This window comes from Fusarium sambucinum, chromosome III (genome assembly GCF_050947815.1).
Source record: "Fusarium sambucinum isolate potato_lamoka chromosome III, whole genome shotgun sequence".
Taxonomy (NCBI): domain Eukaryota; kingdom Fungi; phylum Ascomycota; class Sordariomycetes; order Hypocreales; family Nectriaceae; genus Fusarium; species Fusarium sambucinum.
The window spans coordinates 1,412,416-1,439,602 of record NC_139292.1 but is presented as its reverse complement, the minus strand read 5'-3'; the positions used below and the strand labels follow the sequence as shown (position 1 = coordinate 1,439,602).

At 48.7% G+C, this 27,187-nt stretch overlaps 10 protein-coding genes across 10 annotated transcripts; 5 read left to right on the top strand and 5 right to left on the bottom strand.

Annotated features, from left to right (window-relative positions):
- Window positions 1-255: 255 nt before the first annotated feature.
- Window positions 256-2,745, bottom strand: FSST1_010690 (COG1/VPS51 family protein; the record flags this gene model as incomplete). The annotated part of the gene is made up of 1 exon (XM_083233747.1): window positions 256-2,745. The coding sequence occupies one exon, from the start codon at window positions 2,743-2,745 to the stop codon at window positions 256-258; it is 2,490 nt and encodes an 829-aa protein (XP_083080386.1).
- Window positions 2,746-3,238: 493 nt separating this feature from the next.
- Window positions 3,239-5,074, bottom strand: FSST1_010689 (rRNA-processing protein SAS10; the record flags this gene model as incomplete). The annotated part of the gene is made up of 1 exon (XM_083233746.1): window positions 3,239-5,074. The coding sequence occupies one exon, from the start codon at window positions 5,072-5,074 to the stop codon at window positions 3,239-3,241; it is 1,836 nt and encodes a 611-aa protein (XP_083080385.1).
- Window positions 5,075-6,770: 1,696 nt separating this feature from the next.
- On the top strand, window positions 6,771-9,694 carry FSST1_010688 (chloride channel; the record flags this gene model as incomplete). Its single annotated transcript, XM_083233745.1, has 7 exons — window positions 6,771-6,975; window positions 7,036-7,421; window positions 7,500-8,630; window positions 8,681-9,013; window positions 9,064-9,438; window positions 9,490-9,600; window positions 9,647-9,694. The coding sequence occupies 7 exons, from the start codon at window positions 6,771-6,773 to the stop codon at window positions 9,692-9,694; spliced, it is 2,589 nt and encodes an 862-aa protein (XP_083080384.1).
- Window positions 9,695-11,461: 1,767 nt separating this feature from the next.
- Window positions 11,462-13,040, top strand: FSST1_010687 (aminotransferase class-III-domain-containing protein; the record flags this gene model as incomplete). The annotated part of the gene is made up of 2 exons (XM_083233744.1): window positions 11,462-11,766; window positions 11,834-13,040. The coding sequence occupies 2 exons, from the start codon at window positions 11,462-11,464 to the stop codon at window positions 13,038-13,040; spliced, it is 1,512 nt and encodes a 503-aa protein (XP_083080383.1).
- A 360-nt stretch (window positions 13,041-13,400) lies between these two features.
- Window positions 13,401-14,508, bottom strand: FSST1_010686 (uncharacterized protein; the record flags this gene model as incomplete). Its single annotated transcript, XM_083233743.1, has 4 exons — window positions 13,401-13,625; window positions 13,689-14,260; window positions 14,317-14,431; window positions 14,482-14,508. The coding sequence occupies 4 exons, from the start codon at window positions 14,506-14,508 to the stop codon at window positions 13,401-13,403; spliced, it is 939 nt and encodes a 312-aa protein (XP_083080382.1).
- Window positions 14,509-17,385: 2,877 nt separating this feature from the next.
- On the top strand, window positions 17,386-18,287 carry FSST1_010685 (ClpP/crotonase-like domain-containing protein; the record flags this gene model as incomplete). The annotated part of the gene is made up of 2 exons (XM_083233742.1): window positions 17,386-17,576; window positions 17,666-18,287. The coding sequence occupies 2 exons, from the start codon at window positions 17,386-17,388 to the stop codon at window positions 18,285-18,287; spliced, it is 813 nt and encodes a 270-aa protein (XP_083080381.1).
- Window positions 18,288-19,054: 767 nt separating this feature from the next.
- On the top strand, window positions 19,055-19,646 carry FSST1_010684 (uncharacterized protein; the record flags this gene model as incomplete). Its single annotated transcript, XM_083233741.1, has 2 exons — window positions 19,055-19,536; window positions 19,586-19,646. 2 exons carry the CDS (start codon window positions 19,055-19,057, stop codon window positions 19,644-19,646), a joined length of 543 nt encoding a protein of 180 aa, XP_083080380.1.
- A 668-nt stretch (window positions 19,647-20,314) lies between these two features.
- On the bottom strand, window positions 20,315-21,745 carry FSST1_010683 (DNA-directed RNA polymerase I subunit RPA49; the record flags this gene model as incomplete). The annotated part of the gene is made up of 3 exons (XM_083233740.1): window positions 20,315-21,178; window positions 21,230-21,555; window positions 21,616-21,745. The coding sequence occupies 3 exons, from the start codon at window positions 21,743-21,745 to the stop codon at window positions 20,315-20,317; spliced, it is 1,320 nt and encodes a 439-aa protein (XP_083080379.1).
- Window positions 21,746-23,289: 1,544 nt separating this feature from the next.
- FSST1_010682 (kinase-like domain-containing protein) lies at window positions 23,290-25,326 on the top strand (the record flags this gene model as incomplete). The annotated part of the gene is made up of 8 exons (XM_083233739.1): window positions 23,290-23,551; window positions 23,638-23,695; window positions 23,746-23,936; window positions 23,976-24,037; window positions 24,094-24,294; window positions 24,456-24,502; window positions 24,548-24,838; window positions 24,885-25,326. 8 exons carry the CDS (start codon window positions 23,290-23,292, stop codon window positions 25,324-25,326), a joined length of 1,554 nt encoding a protein of 517 aa, XP_083080378.1.
- Window positions 25,327-25,844: 518 nt separating this feature from the next.
- FSST1_010681 (uncharacterized protein) lies at window positions 25,845-26,759 on the bottom strand (the record flags this gene model as incomplete). The annotated part of the gene is made up of 1 exon (XM_083233737.1): window positions 25,845-26,759. One exon carries the CDS (start codon window positions 26,757-26,759, stop codon window positions 25,845-25,847), a length of 915 nt encoding a protein of 304 aa, XP_083080377.1.
- Window positions 26,760-27,187: the final 428 nt, after the last annotated feature.

The following is a 27,187-nucleotide window of genomic DNA, read 5'->3' as shown; positions in this document are numbered from 1 at the left end:
CGTATCCTGTGCTCTGACTTTTAGTTTTCTGCCATCCCTGGCGGGTTGACAAAGTGTCTCATCCGCTATAGAGAAATAGAGACCATTGAGGCTATTTTTAAATTGGTAACAAACCGATTGTTAGCCTAGATATGTTGGTTAAATGCAGTGACGAAGGTTTAGCTTGTCTCATTATAGCTTACATTAAGTATCTACTTATCTATCTTCCAAGACCCCGAACTTGTAGATGTGAATTCCTGATGTTGCTTGAATCCTCTATGCTAAAAGGCCAAACAACAAGCTTGTTCGCTGCCAGAAATCATTGGCCGACTTGGAGATTCGCTGCCTCGCTACTGTATCATCCAGCTTGGAGTGTTGATAGAGCCTGTCCTCGAGTTTTTGGAATAGGTTACTCGAAGCCTCCTCTGCGTTGCCGATGCAATGCCGCAAGAGAGAGACATCGAAGAGCCACTGCGTGAAGAGGTCTGCCTTCTGCTCAGGGCTCAACACGGACTTGGTCTCGTTGTCTTGTTTTTCGATCTCTGTGGATGTCTCGGTATTGGTGTCCTTCTTGGTATCCTCATCTCCCTCATCTTCCGTATCTTCATCATTTTCTGTGTCTTCGTCGTCCTTCTTTTCTGTGTCTGTATCTGCCTTCTTCGGCTTGCCATTCTTTGCATCTTGCTCCTTAATGGTATTTGTTTCCTCGGTCAAAATGTCTGCTATTGACTTGTCCCACAGTTCACATAGCTGTTGTGTCAAATGCTTCTTCATCACAGAAACGGCTGCTTTCGTCCACAGGTCTAGTCCATGATCTGACATTGACATTGAGAGCGATCGCAAGAATAGGAAAATCTCTGGCGAGGGCTGGTTTGGCAGTGCTGGCTCTCCATCCCAAAGTGGTCTACCCACCACAACCCTTTGCGTGATTTCTTGAGCAGAAAACTCATTGAGCGTAGGTTCTGAAACAGCGATTGCCACATTCTCATGGAGTGAAGGGGCAATCTTGAGGCCAAACGTCCTTATAGATGGGCGCTCTGGTAGCTGTTGCCGGATGTCTCGCATGACGCGGAGGAAATACATAGCCATCTTGCCATTCCGCGATGACGCAGCACGTTCGTTCCACAAACCCTGAATGTGATCTTCCAGCTCCTTGAAGGACTTGTCGAGCGTAGTATCAAGCTTCTCCTGCAACATCTGCGGATCGTCTTTGCTTAAAAGCTTTTGTCTAGCCTCAATTGTGTCTTCATCTTCAATCTCGTCATAATCGTTGTCCCAGCGCTGCCGCCGAAGCTGTTCGACCACCTCTTTGACATCATCAATAACGTGATACCATGACTTGTAACAATGCGCTGCCTTGGAAACAGCATCGTTTCGGCCGTAGAGACGAGACACAACCTCATGTACGAATGGCGCAGCACCGCCCGCAAGAGCTTCGTCGTACCCATCTTCGTCCCAAATGCTCACATGCTCATCAGTGATACCATCCTTCCATCGTCCGAGAGCTGCGGATACTTCGGAGCCGACTAGACGAAGCTTGCTGACCTTGGTGTCTAGAACCTCCAACATGCGTGAGTTGATGGCCTCGCGGAGAGAATCCTGCATCTCTGACGGGTCAATACCCTTGGCCTTTCCACCATCTCGGATCCAAAGCTCTAAAACGCTTGTTCGTAGTTCCATGATCAACTTGAACTCCGACATGGTACCCAGAGCTTTCCTAAGTCCAGAAAGCAGAACCTCAGATCCCTTCTCGGACCATGCCGATAGCATCTGGCGAGCCTGGCTCCCGTCAAGATCATCATGTCTAACAAATGGCGTGAAATACTGTATCTCTTCGTCGCACCAGCGCTCGTAAATATCCAGCCGTAGTCCTTCAAGCTGCTTGAGACTGGGGTCAGCGAGCAGGGGATGACTCTTCAACCCCGACAAATCCAATGATAAGCGACCTGGTACCAAAGCTTGTACGTCAAGAAGAGTTCTTGAGTATAGTCTAAGGCTTTTGACAACATCCTCAGCACTGATTTTGCGATTGCTTTCTTCCACTTCAAAAGCAAGACTCATGGCCTCTCCTCTCACGTGCAAGAAATGTCGTAGGACGTCTTTTGCTCCGGAGCTAGTAGCTAGGCTGTAAGCGCATAATGCTTTTTGAACATCTTCCCTTTCCGTCTCATCGCCTGCCTTCTCGAAGACCTTCTCCACGTTCCTAAGCAGTCTTCGCCGTAGCTTGTTGACTGATGTTCGAGCAGCTTCTGTAGCTCGACGACCGCCTGGGTCGGTGACATCGTCTAGCAGGCTCTTGATCAAAAGTCGACTCAGAACAAGGACCTTGGTAGAGAGTACCAGTCTGTCTCCCCTCTTAACACCATCACCTAGTCCACCGCCGCCCTTCAGTATTCGTCCTACAACCAGTACACAGGCGTCGAGAAGTCTCAGCCGCGCGGCGATAGATGCTGCAGACCTGTTCTCTTTTGCGACGAAATTAGAGAGACCTGTAGCTTTGGCGCCTATCACAGCTCTTCCGCATTGTCCGCCCATCTTGCCTAGAAGCTCCTGGACAACATCGTTGTCGTCGCGCATGTGCACGATGGTATCTGCCGTGCCGAGAAGATCGCGATATGAGCTTCCGACCTGCGTACGCAGGCGGGTCGATTTTTCTTCGATTGCGACATGGAGGTTCTTGTGTATAGCACGAATCTGAGGGAGGGTATTGTTCGGCGAGAAGACCTGGGCGGACGAGGTGAGCTTAGAGGTGTCGATGTTGGCCATTGTCGATTGGTAGCTGCGGAGCGGCGAGATCTTATTTTCTCGGTAATATCTTTACAGATGCATCGATCCGGGAGTTCGTGTTCGTTCTACTAGGTTGCGCCGAATTATTGGTAACTGGAAGAAGGATGTTAATGATTAAAGGAAGCTCTTCAAGCAACGTGGAGTTTGGCGGGGCTATGCAAGGATCAATCCGCTGGCCACCCCAGAGTCAGGGTAACAGAAAAGATGACCTCTAACTAAGTTTAGGATGTACGAATAAATGGCATGATTATGATCTAAAGTAGGGTAAACTGACTTGTTAATTTCGTCCTGTATGTTTCAACTGGTCAATTTCCGATTCAACAAGGCCACCTTGATCTTGATCAAGCTTGAAGACTTACATGCTACCACAATCAAACTCTCGATACTGTACAGGTGAAAATGAGATAATATTGACCAAAAAAAAAAAATTTCTTTTGTAACGCTATTAACCAGAGTTTTAATGAATTCGAATCTATAGTCTTGTACTCTTGATAACAGCTGTGTTGATACCAGACAACTCTCCTTGGTATCCTCCCTTGGGCTCGCCTCCTTGCCAAGTGGGCTTCATGCTCTTCAACTTCTTCTGCTTGGCCTCGTACTGCTTGCGCTTCTTGACACGAGGGTTTCGGACATCCTTGCTTCGCTTGGGCGCTAGACCCTTGTTCTTCTCAATGGCGTATGTGATCTTTCGCTTGCCATCCTCGCCAAGCTCTTCCTTCTCTACCACTCGATCGGCCTTGCTGGCGGCGGCGTATGCTGCGTAGCGAGCGGCCTTGTCCTCCTTGCCCTTCTTTGACTTTTGCGCGACCATGTCGTAGTACTCATCCTCGTTATTGCGGACCTCCTTAGCAGTGGCGTCTTGGTCGTCACCGCTTTCATCGCCCAACTCTGTTCCTAGCTTGGAGCCCTTCTGTCCACGCTTCTCAGCCTGAGCATTAAGACGTGCTGCACGATCACGGAGACGTTCACGATGAGGAATGTCCATATCACCACCAGCATCCCTTCCAGCGCCAGCACGCTTGTTCGCCTTCTGCACAATTTGTGAAGTGTAGAACTTGAGACTCTTCTTGCGAGCAGCCTTTTCGGCAGCGGTACGCTCATCGAGGACATCCTCCTCACCAAAGTCAGAGTTATCATCTTGTTCGATGGCGGCCTTCTTGGCCTTCTTGGATTTCTTGCCAGGAAGGGGTAGGTCGTAGAGATCAGCAACTGCAGCCTCTCCGGCCTTGACCTTCTCGAGCTTTCGTGCCAATTTCTCAGCAGCAGCCTTTTCTTGCTTGGAAGACCTCTTGCTCTTCTTTGTCTTCTTCACCTCGGCGTCCAGACTCTCCATGCCCTGCATAAGAGCCTCGTCATCGATATCTGAGATAGCATCCTCGCCGATACTCTTTGCTGACTTGATATCCTTGACCTTCCGCCATGCCTCACGACAGCTCATTAGCGTTTCCATGACCTCGTGATCTCGTAGTTCGGTAGGGTCGATTGTCTTTTGCACCTTGGAATTGTCTCTTGCGGGAGATGTCAATATGGCGAAATAACTTGCGAGAGCAGCAACGTAGCAGCCAGCAACCCAGTACTTGACAGCCTCCAGCGATTGACCAGAGAGACCTTGAGCTGCCTTTTGGAGATCCGGGAGAGCGGGCTGTAGGGCTTGAAACTCTTTGACAAGAGGCTCGAACTCGGGGTAGCGGTTCTTAAGAAGTGTGTACCGTTCCTCAGGTCCCATATCATCTGTAATTTCGACCTCCTTCAAGACCTCTGTGATTGTCTCTTCCCCTTCGCCCTCCTCTTGACCTTCGGCTAGCCATTCATCGCCATCGAAAATGAAATCTTCTTCGGCCATCTTGGAAAGCTTCTTCTGCTGAAGGCGCTTGGCTTCCACTTCTTCCTCCAGAGCATCGGCCTCGGTTTCGATATTATCGGCATTATAGTAGTCTTTTCGGGAATCTCCCCACCAACCAGAGTCACCCTCCTCTTCATCGTCCTTGTCTTCTTCTTCATCTGAAGCGGCATGCTTGGATTTTGAGCCTTTGGTCTTGTGTGACTGTTCATCCTCTTCAGAATCTGAGTCCTCATAGCCAAGAACCTCTTCATCGGATAGCTCGATATCGTCGTCCTCCTTTCTTCGGCGCTTCGAGTTGGGTTCATCATCAAGTAGTATTTGATCTCGGTTCATGAAGTACTCGTCTTCGGAATCGGCAACATCTTCGTAGGTGGTGATAGGTCCAAGTCGAGCATCTGAAGCGTCGAGTTCCTTTGGGCCCGATTGCGCGTTGTTGCGCCCTGAGGCCTTTCTTTTCTTGGCCATATTCGCAGGTTCTGGAGTATGGCGTGTGTGTATGTGGTGGAAAATGGAAGTGTAAATATGGATGCGAAGACGGGCTGTCGCAGTCGCAACTTTTTTTGAAATTTTAGGCGATAAGAGATAAGACAACGCCCACACTGCGCCACAGGACGTTGTTAGCGCGACTCGAAATTCCGCACCAGCCACACCCAGTAATAAGGTTACTCTGCCCGTTGTATTAGATCGATCAATCGGCCTTGCAGCACACCACATGGTCTCAGCTTACTTTATTCATGATACACATGATCAACAACCGCGCACCTCTCAGTGAGACATTCCACCACTTGTGCCTTCAAACGGGCGCTTGAAATCAAGGAAATGCCTCAGCTTGAAGAGCTCGGCCTCGAGGAGCTATTTGACAAGCGATAGATAGTGCCCGATGATTTGCTGTATCCACGGTCACTCCCTGATCTGATATACAAGCCCCTTGTCAGAGCCACTTCGCCAAGCTATGCTTTTAAGTCAGGATCTTTTAATGCAGCAAAGGTAACGCTGTCTGGTTCATTGTTGGCCAGTGTCTGTAGTTCAGCCGACTAAGATTGACTATTTTCTGATTTGCATGAGGCACACATATTGAATAGGTATATTCTACAGCGCGCAAAGATTGGTAGCTGGTCTTAAGTTTCAGATAAAAACCAACCGACAAGGAATTCCATACTTCGACTTAACAATTCCATGCGCAACAAGCGCTGGACGCTAGCCGCCTGCAGTAAAAAGTGGTCTCCCACATCGCTTCCATGAGTCAATCGCTGGGACCTTGGTGGATATGCATGCTGTACATAGCAGCGATGACGAAATGCCGAAGGACTTCCATCCCCCCGGCTGGTGATAGGCACGTTCGAAGCCTAATCGTGTAGCGTAAGGTGCCTTGTCTAGCATGCCTCACTGTCGTGTGGCAGCCCCTGATTTCTTTGTGTGTAGCTTAATTTATTCTTCCCATGAATCGTGCTATTCTTTTCGACACCGTCTGCTTCAATTTAATTTGCGCGTTATGCAAACAGTTGTCCATTCTTATGTAGAGAACCCTGAATCATTATCACCAAGACCAAAAGGTAGGTATCATCGGCACGACTCAGACCCCCAGACTGATAGGCCACTGATCGTTGGAGCTCGGCGCAATTATTACCGAATGTGGCAGTTGACACTTGACAAGAGGAAAGAACCAAAACAAGCCGAAGCTACTTCCTCCTAAAGCTCAATAATCAGCTGGACTGTCAGATGCACTTTTGCTTCCTCAATATACACTCATTACCCCATCATCACCTCATCGGACGCCTCTTCCTTTCTGTTTCATTCTTTACCTGGTTCACCCCGCCATCTATCGGACTCGATTCAAGCTCAAGCAAGCTTATACCACGCTTGGCGCGCCTCCACCATCCCGCTATCCAAGGGTCACCTGGACCCTGAGAAGGTGACGGTGTGACAACTGACGAACCATCAAGGCATTAGCAAGACAAGCACGGGCATCGAGATAGACACCTGGAGCAGATCATCCTTTTATCTTTCTTCTACTTTTTGCTGTTCCTGTTTAATTCTTTCATCCTCTTCTGTTCTTTTTCTTCCCTCGACTAGGCGCCGCTCTTATCGCTAGCTCTCTTGTCACCCTGGTTATTTTACTTCGTGTCGGCATCTGAGTTTCCCGAGCTTCATTTTTATCATCATGGCAGGACAAGAGCCAGATGGCTCCGAGCCGCCCTCGCCACGAACTGCCCGTCGACACCCACCTATCCCCCGAAACCGTTCTGCCGGTGAACTTGATGAACGAACTCCCTTGCTCACAACTTCAAGATCGCACATTCGGATCAGTACAGCAAGTTCGAGTCGTCAGCACAGGGGTACACTGTCGCGGGAACACAGTTACTTAGGTTCGTGGCACCGTGAAACATACACTACATTGACTCTTGCTAATTAATCTTCTTTTGCAGGCGCTTATCATGGCTCGCGAAATCACAGCCGACACCCTTCTTGGAGTTCGAGACTGGTTAATGCCCTCTCCGATCGACACGAATCCTCCATGACCGAATCCAAAGGCACCATTTTCCCCGATGAGCGCATGTGGTACGATCAATTTACCAGCACCGACTGGGTCCACGATGCCATTGCCGATTCCCACAGGGTCAAGGAACTGCGCAGTCGTAAGGACTTTTGGGGCAGATTGCGCGTTATCTTTGACGGTGCCCAAGGCTGGATCTTGAGCGCGCTGTGTGGCTTTATCGTCGCGTTGATGGCCTATACGGTTGACGTTGCCGAATCTACTGTCTTTGACTTCAAAGAAGGCCACTGCACCAGAGGTTGGTATCTCAACAAAAAGGTGAGTAAATCGAGCCCAATAGTTCCCGCACGGCACTGGCTTCGATTATGAGAGTAAGTTGACTGACACTGGGAACAGAGATGCTGTCCTGATATCACCTGTGATGACTGGGAGACGTGGTCGTATAAGCTGAACAATCCCTTCGGAGAGATCTGGAGCAGTTTCGCGATTTACATGACCTTTGTTCTTCTCCTCGCTGCGATGGCTTGCTGGATGGCGCTTTGGACTAAGACTGTCGTTCCCTCAGCGTACCAACTGACGACTCTCGATGAGAACCTGGCGGTCGATAACATCCAACATACATACGACGATTCAAATGAAAGCGAATCATCAACACCACAGCCAGAAGCTGAGCCAAAACCAGAAAATCCACCCATGGTTTACTATTCAGCGGCTGGCAGCGGAGTCGCTGAGGTTCGTGTCATACTGAGCGGTTTCGTTCTGCACGGTTTCCTGGGCGCTAGGACCTTGATCGTCAAGATGGTGGCTCTGATTTTGAGTGTTGCCTCTGGCATGAGTCTTGGAAAAGAGGGCCCCTACGTCCACATGGCCGCTTGCGTGGGCAATATCTTGTGTCGAATATTTTCAAAGTACGATCGAAATGATGGCAAGCGACGAGAGGTTATATCGGCAGCGGCCGCCGCAGGAGTAGCTGTTGCCTTTGGTGCGCCTTTGGGCGGAGTATTGTTTGGTCTGGAAGAGGTTTCGTACTTCTTCCCAGCCAAGACATTGTTCCGCACTTTCTTCTGCTGCATTGTTGCCGCTTTGTCTCTTAAATTCCTCAACCCATATGGCACACACAAGATTGTCATGTTCGAAGTCAGGTATGTGGTTGACTGGGAATACTTTGAGCTTGTAAGCTTCATATTCGTGGGCGTCATTGGTGGCGCGTTGGGTGCTCTCTTCATCAAGGCCTCCAAGCATTGGGCCCAATCTTTCAGAAAGATCAAATTGATCAAGAAGTACCCCCTACTGGAGGTACTTCTTGTTGCGCTGGTGACCGGATTGATGAGTTACTGGAATTCTTTGACCAAGCTTCCGGTTGCCGAACTGCTCCTCAACCTGGCTTCTCCTTGCGAGGGCTCCAACGTTGATTGGGAAGAGCGAACCCTTTGCCCTGGTTCTATTGACGAAATTCCCCCTATTCTTTCCCACTTGTTTGTGGCCCTTTTGATCAAGGGTTTCCTGACAGTCATCACCTTTGGCATTGTAAGTTTCCAGCTGTAGCGGACTAAAACATAAACTAACGCGCGAAACAGAAAGTACCTGCTGGTATCTATGTACCGTCCATGGTTGTCGGTGGCCTGATGGGCCGGATAGTTGGTCACATCGTGCAATGGGCTGTCCTACGTGTCCCGAACTGGGGTATCTGGGGAGATTGCGCTTTCAGTCGAGATGGGTCTTGCATCCAGCCTGGTGTGTACGGTCTTATTGCAGCCGGTGCCACCATGTGTGGTGTGACGAGACTATCTGTGACACTCGCCGTCATCCTCTTCGAACTTACTGGTAGTCTCGACTACGTCTTGCCATTCTCGCTGGCTATTCTCGTGGCCAAATGGACATCGGACGCCATTGAACCAAACAGCATTTATGTGAGTTTTAGTACTTCGCTCCATAGTTGGCCAGTGACTAACATGACCAGGACCTTCTCACAAACATGAATTCGTACCCATTCTTGGACAATAAGCATAAACCTATCTTTACGGAGGATCTGGCCGATATTGTACCAAGGATTCGAAAAGAACGAATCATTGACATCACAAACTCGCCGGTAGTACCTGCGACTAGTTTGCGAATCAAGCTTGAGCTCTTGCATAGAGCTGGTGAGCTCGATGGAGGATTGCCCATTGTGAGGCATGGCATTCTGGTCGGGCTTATACCTGCACCTGATCTTGGATTCGCCCTCGATCAGCTACAAGACGAAGCGACAGACCTTTGCCTGATGGATAGAGTTCCCAGCATCGACGAAGACGACCAATCCCACGACCCCACGGATTTCACGCCGTATATCGATCCTGTGAGTTGTAACGTAAAGGTCTTCGGCTCAACATTCACTAACACGACTTAGGCACCTGTTGCGCTGGATATCAAATCGCCGATGGACTTGGTTTACGAGTTGTTCTCAAAACTGGGACTCCGTTATATCTGCGTGCTCAAGGATGGCAGATATGCTGGAATGGTTAGTGCCTTGGTTGTTTATGATTCGCGATACTAACAGCTTTTAGACACACAAGAAGACTTTTGTTAGATATATGCGGGAGCATGAGGATTGAGGTCGTTAACAAGGTGTTTTGGGCATGGCGAGCATTGATTTCATGATTCGGGAACTGCATTTGCATTACATTGGTAACAGCGTGTTCTTCTTTGGGTATGGCATCCGGATACATTGACACAACGCAATTGATGAGTTGGCAGAAGAGCCAGGTTCTTCACACCCATAGATTGGTAACTTGACAGCACAAAGCATCGTGAAATCGAAAGACTCTAGAATCTTTAAAGTTTGAAGTTGAGCAAATGAATCGGTTAGGGTGTGAGAATTGTGTTTTGTTCTTGTGATCAACTCAAAACATTCGTAGATGGTTTATCTAAGCGGCTGGACTGTCCCAGATCTGCCGTCTCCATTCACCTACCCAAAAGGGAAAGTTTCTGGATGCCGATCTAAGTACCCTCGGAGAGGTACCAAGATAACAACGGGATCTCGCATAGAATTGGCAGTCGGACGGCTCCGAAACCGGCACCGGGCCGGTTCATAGAATACATACGGGAAAGACGGCTCTGAATACCAGCTCCGGGGGGTGTATTGACTGACACACAGTGACCAGGTACCAAGTCTAAAGAGATATCGAATACACTGCTGTATCGGTCCCACTCAGTAAAGATCACCGAACTTGGTGAGCAACCATGTGTCTAGGTGAAGGTCGGTGAGAGATGCATATTCGGAATTCATGACTGGATTGGATGCACTGCAGTAGCTGGAAGGCGTCTCTGCGAACCGTTTACACCAAGTACCCCGAGATATGGAGTTGTTTAGTGTACCCCGCGCGCTGACAGTTTACCTAGACGGATGAATTTGGAGAGCGGGGCTCGAATTCAGGAAGGTTAACCCGTCAGAAGATTATCAAACGGGCAATTATTTGGAGGTGATGTTTTTGAATGCTATTGAGGCGACTAACACTGGATGAAACGGTCACGGGGTGTTCTTCATTAACTGCAATGCTGGCCGAAGGGTGCATGATATGCGCGGGCTGTAATTAGGTAGATACCTAGTAGGTATGGAACAGACAACAAAGTTACAGTGCCTTTACTGCCTGTATCTAAGCGGGTCGGTCACCAAGTCTGAGCGTATCAGAAAAGTTGCCCCATTGGAGCACAAGGAACGAAATTAGTAGGCCACCGCTCGTGAAGTAGGCTCTAGTTTTAGGTCAATTATTTTTGTAGCCTAAAACTTAGAGGCCATCTTTTCTGTTACCACTACTAGACTACTAGGTGAGTCGAGTGCAACAGCTTCTTTTCCTATTGAGGCAAGCTTTCAACACCATGTATAACTTCACCCCTCCCTCTTTCCTGATTCCATGCATCCTCCACCCACCTGGACCTCAATTGCGCTCCATCTGTTGGTCAATACCTGAGCCGACTGCGGGGAAGATAAACTTTTAGTTTGTCTGTGTAAGCTGGGGACATCATGACTGCTCTCATTGTGAGAACCCGGTGCCGAGTGAGGCGGCCGTGGAGATACGATGCAGCCAGTGTCTGCCGTATAAAAGGGCGGACGAGATCCTCTCCTCTTGCCATTCTCTCCTCCTCTGCATCTCCGTATTGAGTGTTGACGTCTCTCCCCATACATCATCGCATCTAGTAAGTTGTCCCTCTGAAATACCTTTGTTCCCATCATGGTTGCACATGACCAAACATTCCCTTATCATGACGACACGCTTCTTTTGTGCTAACATTCCTTCTCAGCAGACGCACAACAGGGCCAAATCATACCTCGCGGTCAAATCCTCTTATAACACCTTAAATCTCTTCGAGTCATCTTCGTCATGTCGGCCCTCCGCGCTGGCATGGCCGCCAGGCCTGCAGTTCGAGCTGCTTCCCGAGCTACCGCTCTCCGCACTTTCGCTACCTCTCGAAACATGCGAATGGCTGCTGTTTCGGAGAAGACCTTCTTCGCTGGCGAGCCCGAAGCTCCCTCGGTCAAGACAGCTATCCCTGGCCCCAAGACCAAGAGCCACATGGATGAGCTCACAAAGGTTTTCGACACCCGCAGCGCAAACATGATGGCTGATTACACCAAGAGCCAGGGCAACTACATCGTTGACCCTGATGGCAACGTTCTCCTCGACGTGTAAGTAAAAAGCTAATCCTCTTCGCTGATGATGTCCTCAGAAGCCCACGACTGACAATAACGATAGCTTCGCTCAGATTGCTTCCATTGCTGTCGGCTACAACAACCCTGCCCTCATCAAGGCTGCTTCCAGCCCCGAGATGATCAACTCCATCGTGAACCGACCTGCTCTCGGAGCTTTCCCCTCTCACGACTGGGCCGATCTTCTCAAGTCGAGTCTCCTTAGTGTTGCCCCTAAGGGCCTTGACAACGTCTTCACTGCCATGGCTGGTTCCGATGCCAATGAGACTGCCTACAAAGCCGCTTTCATGTGGCGCCGACAGCAGGAGCGAGGTGGTCCCGATGTCGACTTTACCCCCAAGGAGCTCGACAGTGCCATGAACAACCAGTCCCCCGGTAGCCCTGACCTCTCTATCCTCTCCTTCAAGACCGGTTTCCACGGCCGTCTCTTTGGATCGCTTTCCACAACCCGATCCAAGGCAATTCACAAGATCGATATCCCTGCCTTCGACTGGCCTCAGGCTACCTTCCCCAAGCTCAAGTATCCTCTCGAGGAGAATGTTGAGGAGAACAAGAAGATCGAACAGGCTAGTCTCGACGAGGTTGAGCACCTCATCAAGAGCTGGCACCACCCTCCCTGTGCTGTCGTTGTCGAGCCCGTCCAGAGTGAGGGCGGTGACAACCACGCCTCGCCAGACTTTTTCCGCAAGCTGCGCAATCTGACCAAGAAGCACAATATTCTCCTTATTGTGGACGAGGTCCAGACTGGCATCGGCGCTACCGGCAAGTTCTGGGCTCACGAGCACTGGAACCTCGAGACCCCCCCTGATATTGTGACCTTCTCCAAGAAGGCTCAAGCTGCCGGTTTCTACTATGCCGACCCTGCTATCCGTCCAAACAAGCCTTACCGCCAGTTCAACACATGGATGGGTGACCCTGCTCGCGCTATCCTCTTCAAGGCCATCGTTGATGAGATCAAGAAGAACGACCTCGTCAACCACACCGCAAAGGTTGGTGACCAGCTTTTCAAGGACCTTGAGAGCCTTAGCAAGAAGTACCCAGGCCAGATTGAGAACCTCCGTGGCAAGGGCCAGGGAACCTTTATTGCTTTTGACAGCCCCAAGCGTGATAAGTTCCTGGCTGAGGCCAAGACTCTGGGTGTGAACATTGGTGGTAGCGGTGCTGACGCCGTCCGTCTACGACCTATGCTTATCTTCCAGCAGAAGCATGCTGATATTCTTCTCGACGCCGTTGAGAAGATTGTTAAGAAGTAAAAGGGAAAATCAATGGGGGAAAGGGAGATATCAAAATGACCATTCAAGAATGGCGGAGTTAGGGACCAGTTCAAGGCACCAAATCATATGTATTTAGCGGAGATTGATATGATTCATATATTTATAATGTTTCTGAAATCACATTTGGAGGCTTCCCGCTTGCGATCGCGATTTGTAAAAACCTAGCAAATAGACTTGTAGTCGTACATATATCTTACAGCTCTATAGCTCTAGTTTATCAGGGGCTGTACATGGAGTGAATGATGAAGATGGCCCTGTAATCCTCTCTTCTGGCCTTCCAGCCACCGCATGTCGTAAAACTCATACAAAATTCTCCTTTACTCCTATGTCCCTTGATAATCAAACCTTACGCTGACTGCGGCGTAGAACCTTGCTCGGTTCGGGGCTTCCATTGTTCTGTTTCCGCGCCTTTTCTGGTGTATCATCCTCAGCGTCGCTGATGTGCTCCTTTGACTCGATTAACTCAACAGAGCGTGATCGGTCTTGCTCGGTTGCCTCCTGCTTCGAAACGCTATGGATTGCGTCACTGCTTGATCTAGGGCGATCGGGTGCTTGCCCTGGAAGCTGCAAAGACACCAGTTAGTAACTCAAGCAACTCATGTACAAAAAGGAAAGGGGTGTTCCTACTCGGCTCAGTGCCGCAAGGGCTTTTTGGTCACTTCTCTGACGATCCATCTCCGTCTGGTACCTATGCGTTTTCATTACTCCACCCCGCTGTTGCGATGGTGGTGCACACATAAGCCCCTGATTCATGCCACTGTTAACAACTGGCTCAATCACCGCGACCACGCTAGGATACAGCTGAGGAGCCGGAGCAATAGGCCGGAAAGACGGCTGTCCATTCTGTACGATTTGTTGATTAGGCATGGGAGCAAGAGCTCGAGGGTTGAAAGGTTGCTGGCCCACTGCGTTTCTACCGGCGTAGGCTGGACGACCCTTCTTCTTAGGTGGAGGCCCAGGCTGATGCTGGTACTGCTGGGGGTTAGCAGGCATGGCTGACTGGTGCTGCACGTTCATTTGAGGATTCTGTGCTGCAGTATGTAGAGGCTGCGCCTGAGGCCCTTGAGAGCCGGACGGTTGAACGCCATTACCACATTCACTGCTTTGTCCATCGCCTGGAGCTTTTCGTTTGGTCCCTTGCGCAGTTACTTCGTTTCCGATCATCACAAGAGTCGCCTGACACTGGGCTAGGTTGCGACCTATAGAAGACGATGAGTTGGGTCTACGGAAATGTACATATTGGTGTCTGACTTACCGTTTGGCAATGCCAGGTGAAACCAGTTAGGCGCAATATTGAAGTGCCCAATGACTCTGTACAATTGGTGGTTGTCGACTTGGCTTTGCTTGAGTATCTCAGTAAGAAGTTGTCGCTGGTAGATATTAGCCTGTGATCACGATGGTAAATTGTCTTGACACATACCTTCTCCTGTTCGCTGAATGGCTCCATACTGTTCTCTCTTTGCCGCCAAGTACCATCGAGTATTATGAGTGTCAACGCAAACGTAGAAACTAATAAGCTAAGTGGAAGCTAGTTCTTCAACACTTTAGAAAGTTGAAAGCCAGTAGTCATCGGTTGACAAGCAAGTTCCGTTTTGAGTGAATGTATATGAAGTTGAGAATATCTCTGCCAGGCGGGTGGGCGTTGATGGCCTTGAGGGAAGTTCGATGGTAGGGTAGCTACTGCTCCGAGAAACCAAGGATATTTGCTTTCGCTAGAAATACTGCGGTGACTTGTTGACAGTCCCAGCCGACTGGCTTGGAGATGCCGGGTACGACAAAAGGAAGCGACTGGTTCAGGGTTCTGCAGTACATGTGATAGCAGGTGGATGAAGAAGCGAGGGTTACCGCTTGCGACCACAAAGGGAACACAGAGGCCGAAATAGCAAATTCTTCTTTCTGCTGTGTTTATGCAGAAAAGTGATGCCTGGGCGGAGTCAGTCGCTGTGAGAGATAGATATCAAGAAGTAAAATCGAGGTTGTATACCTTTGCAGCACAATATTGACCAAATCTTTCCAGAGACGGAGTAAGATTTGGTCGTTATTGTTTTGGTGAGTGAAGGGAAGAAAGGCTTTGGTGAGAAAAGCTCTCGCCCGAAATCTTTAAGGTTCGAGTTAAATTTCGTTGCGATGTGAATGCGAAGGAAAATAAAAGTTGCAGTTCATTCGGGTGACGTGATGGTCGGTGCCAGAGCCAGAGCCAGTGCAAGGCAGACAGCTGCCCAGAAGTGATAGTAGATATATCAGTGCCACTGCTATGCCACTGCCATCCAATGTCAGATTCCCGGCTGCCTATAAATATTATATTTGAAATGCCAGGGGTGCACAAAAGATAGGTAAAGAAAGTGGCCTGGTTGAGACGAAACGAGACGAGATAAAGTGAGCTGCATTCGAAAGCCACTAAATCGCTTGATCGAGGTTGTTTATAGATTTGGTTCGACCAACATCGGGATATCTAGCATATGAGATAGCTTATACAACATGTATCACGGGAGTGGCCGAGAAAATGATTGTACAAAGATCCAAGGCGACCCAACAAGTTCGGTTCGTCAGGGGAGCATGAACATGAGCATGAGCATGGATTGGGATTGCAGCGTGTGTCGCGTAGCACAGCTTGAGCCAATTCCTTGATTTGGAAATCCTCCTTTTCCCTTTTCCTCTTGCTAAACGTCGTGGTCTATCCATGCTTGTGCTGATTTTGATATGGGAGGTGTGCGGTGGTGGTGGATTGGATGCCTCTGAACAGGGACGACCAGGTCAAGCTGACTGTGATTCACCCAATACTTAGAGGCCTCTAAATGTCTCAGTTGGAGTGCCCCAATTTGTTGCTGCGCTTGATTTCTTTGATAACCGTGACCCGACTTTGATGATGCGGGTGCATCAAGACGGGTCTGGAAATGATGCAGGCAACCAATAGCCAATCTCTTCAAACCCCAACAAGAGCGCCTGACTCGACTCTAGATGGATACCTGTCCTAAATGTGAGGACCTTAGTAGGTAAGAAGAACATGGTCGGTCCCGTGCTCACAATCCTCAGCCCATTGAAACACACCAACATGAAATTGTTGGTATTCCATTGGCTTCTCGTCCATGCAAATGCTTGTTTGGTGTGGTAATGCCGTACCGTATTTGTCCGCCATGGCCAACCAACCAAAGAGAAGCTCAGCCTGATCCGTGTACAAGCATTTGTTGGAGTCGCTTTTTTCTTTCTTTTTTTTTGCTGCCCCCCCCCCCGGTTGGGCAAAGGAGTTGTTTGGTAGTCTATAATGGATCATATCCGTCTTGTACAACCTAGGGACTTGGGTAAAAGTGAAAAGGCGCGGTCCATTGGCCAATTGGCGACGAAATCATCGTTTCTGTCATTTGTTGATACATCTTTTATTGTTTTCTCTTTCCCATGGAAGAATGATTGGTCACCTCGTTGGAAAGGATGTCATTCTGCGGTTGACTGGTCGTATTTGGCGAACGTAGCACTGGCCAAGGGTTCGTCAAGATCCGGGGTCTTAAAGGCTTGGAATGCAATGGCAGCCATGATGGATGTTGATGGATAAGTAGAATCATCAACAGTTTAATCATATAAAAGATAAAACAGATTAAAAAGAGTACCTTTGTTTCCTCTTTATAAGCAAGAAAGCTCAGCCACGGCTTTGCTCTGGCAGACAGCCATTCGATGCACTATGAGCTGGCAACATCTGACTGGGTCTAAATATTCACATCAAGCAATAGAACCATGCGATATGAATATCAATTGCATCATACAGCATACAACAAAGGTAACGTGCTTTTACCGACCATCTTGTTATATTATCTTCCTACACAAGATGGACATATACTCGCATTATTGGCCTCCTACTTAGGTAGGATACAAAAATAAGCAATCTAAAAACTGTAGTTTAAGAAGCATAAGGTAACCTACTAATTTAGTCTCTTGGGCTTCCAGCGATCAATTCTTCTGATACCATGAGAGCAGTAACCTTTCCCACTGCTACCGCAATTCAGTGTTCAGTGTCTTCCAATAAGCTAGCTCTTATTTAGTTGAGCGATCTTGAAGATGATGCAAGGTTAGCTGTCGGCTATATCTCCATTCCATGCCGAGGCATGTTGATGGCTGTGGAGTCCTCCCCGCCATTAATCTGGGGTAATGGTAATCAATCCCCCATGTAAGTCATTACCCTGAAGTATTGAATAAGAAGACAACACCGACTCCTTGTTCTACAGTCTTGTCCCCTAATCTTTCAGCTCATTAATGTCGGATCGACTTCTTTTTCTACCCCGTCCAAACTGCCTTTAAAAATAAAAGCGACATTCTTTCGCCGAATCTCTCCAACATGGCAGAAGAATCTGTTCTCAATCTTGAATATCGCGGCCGTACAGCCATTTTGACGATTCACAATGAACGAAAGCTCAACGCCTTCACTGCCGCACAGTACTACGATCTTGCTCAAAAACTACGAGAGATTGCCACTCATGATGAGGTTTTCACCACAGTGATTTTGGCAAAGGGCCGCTTCTTTTCAGCGTAAGCAAACCAGCATATAATTCACTCGATGCACTGCCCTTCACTTTAAATATATCATGTCCAGGAGATGCAAGACTGACACTTAACAGAGGAGCCGATGTGGGAATCACTCGAAAAGCACCGGGAGAAGACAACGATTCGCACAAACAGTTGCTACAAACTTTTGTCGCCAACAATCTAAACATCACACACGCTTTTGCAACTCACCCCAAGATTCTCGTCATTGGTCTCAATGGTCCTGTTATCGGCCTCACAGCTGCGTTAGTCGCCTTTGCCGACTTCATCTACTGTGCTCCTTCAACCTTCCTCCTCACACCATTCTCATCTATCGGTCTTGTTGCCGAGGGCGGCGCGTCACGAGCTCTAGCACTGCGTCTCGGGCCTGCGCGAGCGAATGAAGCACTTATCATGAGTCGTCGCATCGGATCTCAAGAACTGGAGCGCTGTGGATTTGTCAACGCCATATTTGACGAGGGCGACGATGCCAAGTTCAGGGCAAGGGTGTTACATGAGGTGGATGAGAGGCTGGGAGATCATCTCAACGGTGACAGCTTGATTGGAATCAAGAAGCTGCTTAGGAAGCCTGAGATGGATATCATGCACACGCAGAATGTACATGAAGTTTTTGCCGGCTTGGAGAGATTCATGACCGGAGTACCGCAGGAGGAGTTTGCAAAGCTTGCAACTGGTGCCAAACGACACAAGCTTTAGGATACCCAGTCTAGTCACGGAAGTCATATTAAATATTGGTTACAGCATTGGAGATAATCGAACAGTATCAACAAGTCCTATCCACAGAAACAGAATACGTGATCGACCAAGAACAAAGACAGCACCGGGCTTTCACTAGATACTAATGGAGACAGTTCACGTACCATCTATTCGAACCAAACTGGCCGTTAAAGAGATCCGGATACCAGAAGACGCATTGCCAGGCCATACCTGCCTTACCAGGTGGGTTGTAGCAAGGCAGGTAAGAATGAATGAATGAATGGAAGGAGCCCACTGAGGCCTATGACTCTCTGCTGTCACTGTCTGTCTACCTACCTACCTTGCTACCTGGCCTCAGATCAGAAAATCTGGCCGCTAGAAGCATAAGAGACGAAACTGGTAGACCAGTTTATGCTATTTAGACTGTAGTTCTTAGCTTACTACTTGTTTTATACCATAAGACGTAGGAGGCCAACTTTTCTCCTATACCTAGCCTGAGCAGGTGTTGCCTTCCAATTTTACCATGCATCATCCGAGCACCTATGGTAGCTTCCCCGGCAGTATCAAGTTCAATGGAAGGGAAGGCACTCGAGGTCATCTGGTGAATAAAACCACATCCTCCCCCCTCCCGTCTCCCAACTCTCTTCTTCCATCCTCATCATCATCTTGCTTTCTTGGTTGGCTTCACCCATCTGCACACTACACTTGCATCCATCACCTGCATCCATCACTTGCATCAATTCAGAACAAATCCCCCCATAGACATCATGCAACGTCCAGGATCTAAGCCCTGGGAACGTTCTGTCCGCCTGACGTTAGTGTTGTTCCTTACTCTCTTGAGTTTGACAAGCTTCATCAACATCTTCCTAAGCACTATCTCTGCCAACCGATATCACGAAGAATTGAGACGCTACATCAAGACCGCTACTGCCTTCGACAATTGGAAAGACGATGCCATTGCACGAAATCCCCTTTACTACATTGATTCGACTCCGGTGCCCTTTGTCTTCCTCGCCGTCGCGAGCGTTTTCGGGTGGTTGCTTCCCCTGATCACAATTGTCGTCCTGTTCAGAAGCCACGCCAAACATTCTGCCGCCCGTTACGTCTTCAGGATCGTGGCTCTTTTGACGGCATTATTTTTCGTCATCTTCTACTTCACCTGGTCAAACACGCCTCTGACATTTGTCTTTCCTTACGAGGCGCACTGGAAGCTTGGTTTTTGGGCTGTTGACTTGGCTCACTTCAACCTGTAAGTCCTTCTTGTTATTGCTCTTGAGAACGTTCACTAACCTCATCAGGATGATGTTCATTTTGATTACTGTGTTTACGGCAATCCTCGACTTTCCTCCTGAGGTTTAGTCGGAGGCTCGAACAGATGAAGTGACGCGGGCTAGGGAGGACGCTACTTTTATTATTATTAGGGTATACTTAACAGTATAAAAATAAAAAACCTAACAATTTCGACCTGAATAACCTGAATGACCTGAATAACCTACTTATGCTATTTAGATTGGGATTTTTAGGCTGTTTATTTCTATACCCGAATGCTTAGAAGCCATCTCTTCTGCTTGTTACCTAGGACTGCATAAGTACACAATCGGAATTGGGACCGGGGAGGTTATGGACGGGCTGACTACAACCTGGGCCTCAGGAAGACGAAAGTCGTCTATTTTTACATCAAGCTTAGAGGCAGCCCGGTAGACAACACGTCATACAGACAAGCCAAGACATGGCTGATACCGAGCAAGAAATTGAGCAATACCAACTGCGCTGTCTAAATTGAAGCTCTTTGCGTAAGCAAGCCGGGATATTGAACTTGTAAGGCGAGAAAATAACGGCGCCCCCGAGCATAGACTGTATTTTGACCAAAATAGACTAATAATATATGTAATAACAAACTCCTTCGCCGAAAGCGACTCCTTCGCGATTCGACATGCAATTGCTTTTCTATCATCATCAGAGTGCGTCGCATGTTAAACGATATGTGGCAATGCCTTTTTTCTCAGAGCGCCATGTTCATAGCCTCTCTATCGACGCTTGGGAGCGATATGTCTCTGCTTGGGGAAGTTCAGAGGTAGCGCCAATCGTGCCAGAGATACCGTGGCCTTGGTCTCCTTGTTCGTCACAGGCTTGACACGGCCACCGATTTCATGGAAGTAAGCGTTCATCGTCTTCTGATCAATCTTCAGGTCATCACGCAAGTTCTGTGTATCAACCTCGAAGTTATCGATGATGCTAGCGAATACACAACAATGTGTGATCAGGAGGTCGATGTGGAATTTTCGCATCTCGCCTCGGTCGGAGAACTTTCGGCGAATGCTCTCGACAACGGCCTCAGGCGCGGGAGCAAGGAGTTCCCTGAGCTTGTCGCGTGGAGGTATGGACCGAGTACCGCGAGCCTTTCCGGGCTTGGAGTGAAGGTAAAAGAGCAGAACGAAGAAGAAGTATCGTAGCACACGAAGTCTGTCCACAGCGTCTTCGTTGCCTGCCACTCGGGTCACACGTGCAGCCACAAACCGTGAAGGCACCTGAATGCTCTCCTTATGCTGGACCTTTTCTTGCCATTCTCGAATTGGCACCAGTTCGAGGATATTGGCTCCGATGATTCTCTTGGGATCGTAAACGTCTTGGATCTCGGTCGCTTCCAAGTTGGGGATGGGCACAGGCCTGGCTTCATCCACAACCGCTTGTAGTTCTTCTCTTGAAGCCATGGTAGATGTAACCTCTCCGACGGAACTGAGCATGGCGCGAGCCGCGGCGTCAATCTTTGTAGGGGCTTCTCCGGCCTTCTTCTGGGGTGCAATGGCGTTCAAGACATTCTCCTGGATCGCCTTCTTCGCCTTCTTGGTACCGAATGTTTGGCCAAGGTCGGTCTTGAGTTGCATCATAGTCTGTGATCTGTTAGCAAGATGAGCCCGCATGCGATGTTGCGCCAAGCATACCTGGTTGGCATCGCGCTCGCCAGCGGCAGCAGCAGCGCTCTGCTTTGCCCGTACTGATGCCCGCATAGTCATCTTCTTTGCCTCAACCACTTCGAGTTTGCCGGTCTTGGGGTCGTATATTCCGAGGAAGTGGTTCAGGGCTGGCTTAGCACCTCTAGCTCCGTCTGCCTTGACTGTGTAGTCCATAGTTCGGTGCGCGTTGGAGTGCAACAAGAAGTCCTTCTCGCCGGCTGACTTTGCCTGTTTGGCCTTCGACTTGGCAGCATCTTTGGGCGCATATGAGTGGAATGGAATGCTCTTTGGCACATCGAATCCAACAGCCGTAGCTACAGTTGCAATATTAGTATCGATTGATCGCAGTCATGTTCAAAAGAGGCTGTTCGTACCAATCACGGGTGGGCAATGCTTAGGCCTAAGCACAGAAGATACCGAGGTCGAGGGAGATGCATCGATGGCGACCTTCTTTTTTGGCTTGGAGGTTGTGTCTCCGCTTCTCTTGCGCTTTTCTGAACCCATGTTGTGCTGCGGTGCTTTGTCGCTGAGGATATCCAGGATCTAAGATTTTTTTTTCGACTATCCCACCTCTCGCCGGCAGAAAACAATAATTCCGCTCTTTAACCGACAACGGAGGCTGGCAGGGAAGGCGGTCAAGGAGTTGTATGTGCCCCACTAAAGCTGCATGCAGGAGAGATGTCAATAATACAGAGTAGGTACCTGTCGCTAGCAGATCCATGCAAAAATCAACTTGCGACCAGAGCAATGAGCTACAGGTTTACGATGAGATCATAATCGTGTTCTTTTCTCTCAATTGGAGTCGCGAGGTAAGCGCAATGCTCATTAGAGCTTATTTTAAAGTTACACCCATAATGGACAATGAAATCCATCAAAAGTTTGATTCTATACAGAAGTATCGATGCCGCTAAGAGCAGTGACGTCGTGCCAATGCGGGTTGGTGAGACAGGGTTTCACGCACAAGACTTCAATTGACGATAATGAAATGCATCATGTTCAGCTGAAGGTATTGATTGCGAGATTAACGGATTCTTCCGTATAATAAATCAAAGCTTGATGAGCTTTGGCTTTGCAAAATGCGACAAGCTTTGCGCGCGACAGAGCAAGCTTCCCCGCTTCTGCCAGCTAGGATCTACATCACGAGGGCACAATCACAGAGCACACAAAAGTTGTCAGGTAATCCTGTATTTCTTTGTCTTAGAATCTTGTTCTGATGCTTCGTGTTGGTGAGCATTTGATAGTAGTCGATCCAACACCGCCTTATGCCTAACCATCCGATTGTCATAATTCCATCCACCATAATGTTCATTGTGTGCCACAACAGCCGCTCAAGTGCGGGGTTCAATCACCCTGACGTAATTCCCAAAGTCAAATCCCAGCTCAATGCGTTGTGGGAAATCCCAGAGGTGCCAGAATGGCAGGTGCCCTGCTTCGGCCAAGGTATCGTTGAGGCGTGCGAGGTCGTAACATCATGAGAGATGTGTCAAGTCAGGTTGAGTTGCGATGCGTTTATTTGCTGCGAAGATGGTCAGCGACGTTCACAATATCATCAGAACCGACGCAACTTACGATCTAGCTCTCATCTTTCTTCTCTTGCGCTTGAGGCGGCGAACCCGCTTCTTTCTCCATTTGGCTCTCATCTTGATCGACGGTGCTGTTGAAAGCTGTCAGCAACTGTGCAAGTCAAACCGCCGAGAGCAGATAGCTTTACGGTGGCAAAGAGCTTAGCTCTATGCATGTCCGGAAGCTACTAGCCCATGGCCAGGGTAGGGTCGCGTAAACTTACTCTTTCGTGGATGAGAAACTTGTTGAGATAAGGAACAACTTTGAAGCTTGGGGAAAATAATTCCTTTAATAAAGTGGTGGTGCAAAATGTCACGTGACTGTTAACCCTCGATCGTGCCTGCTATTGTTAACATTTTGGTGGGGGACGAGGCCGTGTGAGAAAGGGACACACTGTGAAATACACAGTACAGGCACAGCTCACTTGAATAGAACGGAAGGTACGAGGAGGGCATTGTTCGAATACGATAATAGGCAGCCCCTCAATGAACAATAATGAGGCTACCTCTCAATTGGAATCTAAAGGTGCGAATCATGACCATCGCACAGAAGACTTATTTCAAAGAAACTTGCTACAAATATTCTGTTCCCTCGACTTACACAAGAAAGCACTTACACTAGCAAATCCGAACATCGAATTGCAACCTGTGAGCCTCAAGATGGACGACAGCACAGCGGGGCCACCTCAGGAATCACCAGTAGTGTATCTTCACTTGGTTGACATCAGCAGCAATAATCAATCTCAGCGTACGTTCTCAGAGACAAAATAAAGATCTCACGATCCGACACGATCTCTGCCCCCTTTAGTGCCACCCACTAATAATTTGTCTCAGTGTTGTTTCCCGTGTACGAAAGAGAGATCTTCAAAATTGGGCGAGACATTCGTACCAAGTGAGTGGAAAGGCACGGAATGCAAGAAAGATATTGACAAAGTTGCACAGTTCCTTGGCCATCGACAACGATCCAGACATGCTAGTTTCCCGAAACCACTGCGAGGTTTATGTTGTCGTGTATGAGCCAACCGTCAATCACATCTACGTTCGGGACCGCAAGTCTTCCAATGGGACTTTGGTGAATGGGAGGCTTATTGGCTCTGGTCCACGCATCAGCCCCGGGTACCTGCTGCAACATGGTGATGTGATTGAGATCCGACCGTACTAGAAGTTCACAGTCGTCCAGTATCAACCATCTCCTCGCCATGATTTGACCGCCCTACAACAAGAGGAGTCCAAGGTATTACCGGATGCGACTCCAATACCATATGGATGCTTAAGACTAACGACCAACAGCTGTTTGCCAGCAAGTATGAGCTGACTGATCACTGCCTCGGCCACGGAGCAGAAGCAGCCGTATGTCTCGCCAACGACGTTCAAACAGGAAAGCAGTTGGTCTGCAAGTTGGTCAACCTTGATAAGATCCATGGGAAGAACGCCCAAAATGATATACGACGCAAGTTCCAGGAAGCGGATATTTTGCGGCAGTTAAACCATGTGAGTTTACTGTCTCCCGTGGAAGTAGAAAGCTCTCAGCTTCTGGTGGAACAAGACATGGAACCAGCCACCCTGTCAACAGAGTCTGCTCCGGTTCTTTGGCCAGAAGCAGAGCTCTACTGCTATTCCTTATGTACTGAGAACACCACTGACCGATATAGCCCAACATCCTGTCTTACGTGGATGCAATATCGTCTCCACACACACTGTGAGTGTCTTCATTATCTACTGAGAGACGTACTGACACCGCCAGCTACACTTTTACGGAACTTGCTTCGGGCGGTGACCTCATGTCATTCATTATGCGGCGCGGCATTGTCAAAGAGTCCGAATCCATAATCATCATTCGCCAAGTGGTTCGGGCACTTGCGTATCTTCACGAGAAGGGCATCGTTCACCGCGACATCAAGCCGGAAAATATACTCCTGGCCTATTCTCCCAGGATCGCGTACCATCGAGTAATGCTCTCTGATTTTGGTACTTCTGCCGTCCCTCGACGGAGCAGAATGATTACAAATGCTGGAACCGCAGGATATCAAGCACCGTATGCCATATGATAATGAAGCTGTGACACTAGCTGACATATACAGGGAATTTGAAACAACCGGCGAAGCTCATACGACAGCCGTTGACATATGGTCTTTAGGCGTTGTTGCTATCACGCTCTTAGTATCTGATCATCATGATGCAGTGCTCAATCAAATGGCTGAAGAGGAGATTCGACAATACGTCACACGAGTTTTCAGCTACTTACAGAAACGACCTTCTGTTGATGCGGCCAAGTTTGTCCTGAGCTGTCTGAGACTGAATCCTATGCGCAGAATCACAGCCCAAGGAGCGAAGGGGCACAAGTGGCTATGCGGTACAACGAAGAATGTAGAACTGTTCAAGCGTCTGGACAAAATGGTTATGTCTTCTTGGCAGCCTCAGAATGCACTCAGGCCGATGCCCTGGTCGTTGCCTGACCTTGTCCCGCCCCCCAGCCACCGAAAACTTGACTGCTACAGCTTGAGAGATGAACTGACCTGGTAAGTTCGGACATCCTGAGCCTAGAATCTTTTGCTAACTCGTATCAAAGTAGTCCATATTCGTCTACGCTAAGTTCGGGGTCTTCTTCATCCAGTACGTACTTTGCGACGACGGCTGGATAAATTGCAGACACTATGCTACTGCACGAAAGGGATGCAGAAGTAGGAACCGTGCAGTCTCGCTCAGGAACCTAATCCAAGAGAATTTACGGGAAACATTTGAGCCTGCATTATCGCACTGGTGATTTGTATTTTGTGGGATCATCACGGGAGAAGTCAAGTCATAAACACCACACCCCATGCTGGAGTGTGTTTCACAGCGGCAACATTAGAGCATTGGGCTTTTGGAATGATGGGAATATGGAATTCACTGAAAACTTAACGAGCGCAGCGGCGCGCTATTTTAGATCGTGATGGGCAATTTTTCGGGGGAGACATGGTGGTTGATATTGATATTCAAAGAAATGCTAGTCAGCTCCTTTTTCAGCGCGCGAATCGCTCATTCTCTCACTCATCCTCAGGTCAAGTAGACTTCAGGTAGTCTTGCCACCTTTTAGGCGTGTTTTGCTGACCAGTTTTGACATTCGAGCCCTTCTTTCCTGGCCACGCCGGCATAGGCTGAAAGACCTTGAACTTCTCCCTTTTCCTCAACCTCAACCTCCACACCCATTTCCTTCTCTCGTCCTTTAGGTTGTCGTATCCGTAGCGTTGACTTTTAGCAAACTTCCACGACTTCATGAGCTTGCTTTCCTGCGTCCATTGATGCTTGACCATACATCGTCTCCGAAGCCGTACGCAAGGGTCGCAGATGTGTGCGTCGTCACTCGTACGTCCACACCTTCTATCCAGAACCTCGCATTGAAGGCAAGAAAAGTTGCCTGCAGGAGTCTCCGGGATAGGGCGAAAGTGGCGATCGATAATGACAACGTTGGTGGGTAGCCCGTCTACGTAGTGGACAGGCCCTTTCTGCTTCCGTTCCTTTTCAATGATGTCGAGACAGTCAACACGATACTCCAGCGCAACCATCCGCTTTTCATACTCCTCTGCTGTCTCGTGCTTGGCCCGACGTAAACCAAGTCCTTTCTCTTCTTTGGCAAGTTCTTTGTTGACAAGAGCTTCGATCTCCTCTTTGGAAGGTTCCGTATCCTTGATTCGAGGAGTGGGAACGAGGGCTCTTTCCAGTCTGTCCAGCATTTCCGCCTCTTCCTCTTCCTCTTCTTCTAATCTCTTGCGCGCAGCTTCTCGAGCAGCAATAAATTCAGCCTCTTCTTCTGCGTCCTCAAGAGCGAACCACTCCTTGTCAAGCTTTTCTTGCCGTCGGGCAAAGAGGGATGAGACTGTTGATAGCAGATCGAGGGGAGCAGGGGGTGGTGCGTTGAGATCGAGCTCCCGCATAATGTCAGATAGGGGGGGACTATGTGAATTTGTGGTAGTCATTGTTATTGTAGTGTTTGACGAATTCTTGATGAAATTTGGAGAGAGTTATTTGAGATGAGCATCGTGACGACTTATAAATCGAAGTTGAAGACATACAAGACTGTGCACACGAAGAACAAAGACACATGATGGATTATGTATTCAAGCGGTATCCCTGGAACAAGCCATGGTAAAGATAAGTTTGCTGTTTGAACAAGACAAACATTCGTGGACTTGTGTATCATGAACATGTATTCTTCAATCACTGAACCGAACTTCATAGACAAACATCGCGGGATACCATTGTTGGTCGATATGAATGAAACTTCACTACAGGTCATGATGAAAGATTGCCAAACCAGGACTCCACATGGCAGACCTGAGAATTGTCATTGTTTCCCTTTTTATCCTTTCTTTGGCTCTTGATACTGCAACTACCCGCGGTGCGC